Raw genomic sequence first — 1,140 nt, 5'->3', positions numbered from 1 at the left:
GAGAAACCTTGCCAAAGTCCATAAGATTGTGAAATCATACCAAAGCTGGTTGCCTCGCAATGCAGTGAATTAGACTTGGCTGTAGCCTGCAAATGCCAATAAAATTCAGCTGTTAGTTCGCACAATATTTCTCATGCCATATTCCATAGTTAGGTTTCATGTCTTTATATAGCTCGAATACAAATAGTGCATATCATCACAACTTTACCGATATCAAAGCTACATCAAGAGTTTGCTCCATTCTCTAGAGGGTTATCTCCGGTCGGAAGTATTGCTTCTTCGCTAAATCTTCAAGAGTGCCGACCACATTTTTGGCCAAATTAGCATAGGCTTGGGATACAAAAGAATCGGGATTGGATATTACAATAGGGACACCTTCATCAGAACCGCTTCTGATCCCCACCTCCAAAGGTATCTGTGATAGTAAATCCACATATCATAATTTAGAGCATGTTTGGTAAAGCTTAACTTATAATTTACGCTGGTCAAACACACTTTTTTTAAACACACAACTTATAAGCACTACCAAACAAGCACATACTGAAAGATCAAAATCTGCTATCATACCTCACCAAGAAACTTCATACCCAATTCATCAGCCGTCTTTTGAGCCCCTCCCTTGCCAAAAATATAGTAAGGCTCACTGCAGTTTGGACATTTGAAGTAGCTCATGTTCTCCATGATTCCTAAAATCTGCAAGAAATATAACATCTATATAAATTATATAAATAAAAGGGGAGAAAGTTCATGAGTATGACAAATTGGCATTGATGCTTTATGACAAATAGAATATTGATTTCAACTTAGGAATATTAAAATTCAAATTTAACAATTGATTATTACAATAGATAAAGATTGAACTAGACATTGACAGAGAGTAAACCAAGCAAGCCACAGAAGACTGCAACTTCCATTCTTAAAATTAATATTTTCGCTACTGTCATATTACAACATTGATCGTAATATAAATCTAGACAATGTAGTTTGTCGTGCAGAAGAATCATGTTACTTGACCATGAGCCAAGAACATAGAATGCAGGCCACACACGTCACTCTTAAAAAAAAAAAAAAATTCACCGGGTGAAGGAGGGGAAAATAGTACACATGCATCGAGAATGATGGTTAAGATACACAATCTAT

At 36.1% G+C, this 1,140-nt stretch overlaps 1 protein-coding gene across 1 annotated transcript; it reads right to left on the bottom strand.

Annotated features, from left to right (window-relative positions):
• Positions 1-728, bottom strand: LOC111386705 (iron-sulfur protein NUBPL-like). The gene is made up of 3 exons (XM_023011170.1): positions 568-728; positions 209-415; positions 1-86 (listed from the first exon to the last, which is right to left on the bottom strand). Exons 1-2 carry the CDS (start codon positions 709-711, stop codon positions 245-247), a joined length of 315 nt encoding a protein of 104 aa, XP_022866938.1. The 5' UTR covers positions 712-728; the 3' UTR covers positions 1-86; positions 209-244.
• Positions 729-1,140: the final 412 nt, after the last annotated feature.

Source organism: Olea europaea, unplaced genomic scaffold, assembly GCF_002742605.1.
Source record: "Olea europaea var. sylvestris unplaced genomic scaffold, O_europaea_v1 scaffold36869, whole genome shotgun sequence".
Classification (NCBI taxonomy): Eukaryota; Viridiplantae; Streptophyta; class Magnoliopsida; order Lamiales; family Oleaceae; genus Olea; species Olea europaea.
The sequence above is the reverse complement of the archived record's forward strand: the minus strand, read 5'-3'. Positions and strand labels throughout refer to the sequence as shown.

Coding starts and splice junctions, on each gene's coding strand:
- LOC111386705 (XM_023011170.1), bottom strand. CDS start 711: ATGTTATATTTCTTGCAGATTTTAGGAATCATGGAGAACATGAGCTAC. Junction 416..567: donor GTATGAAGTTTCTTGGTGAG/GTATGATAGCAG, acceptor TTACTATCACAG/ATACCTTTGGAGGTGGGGAT.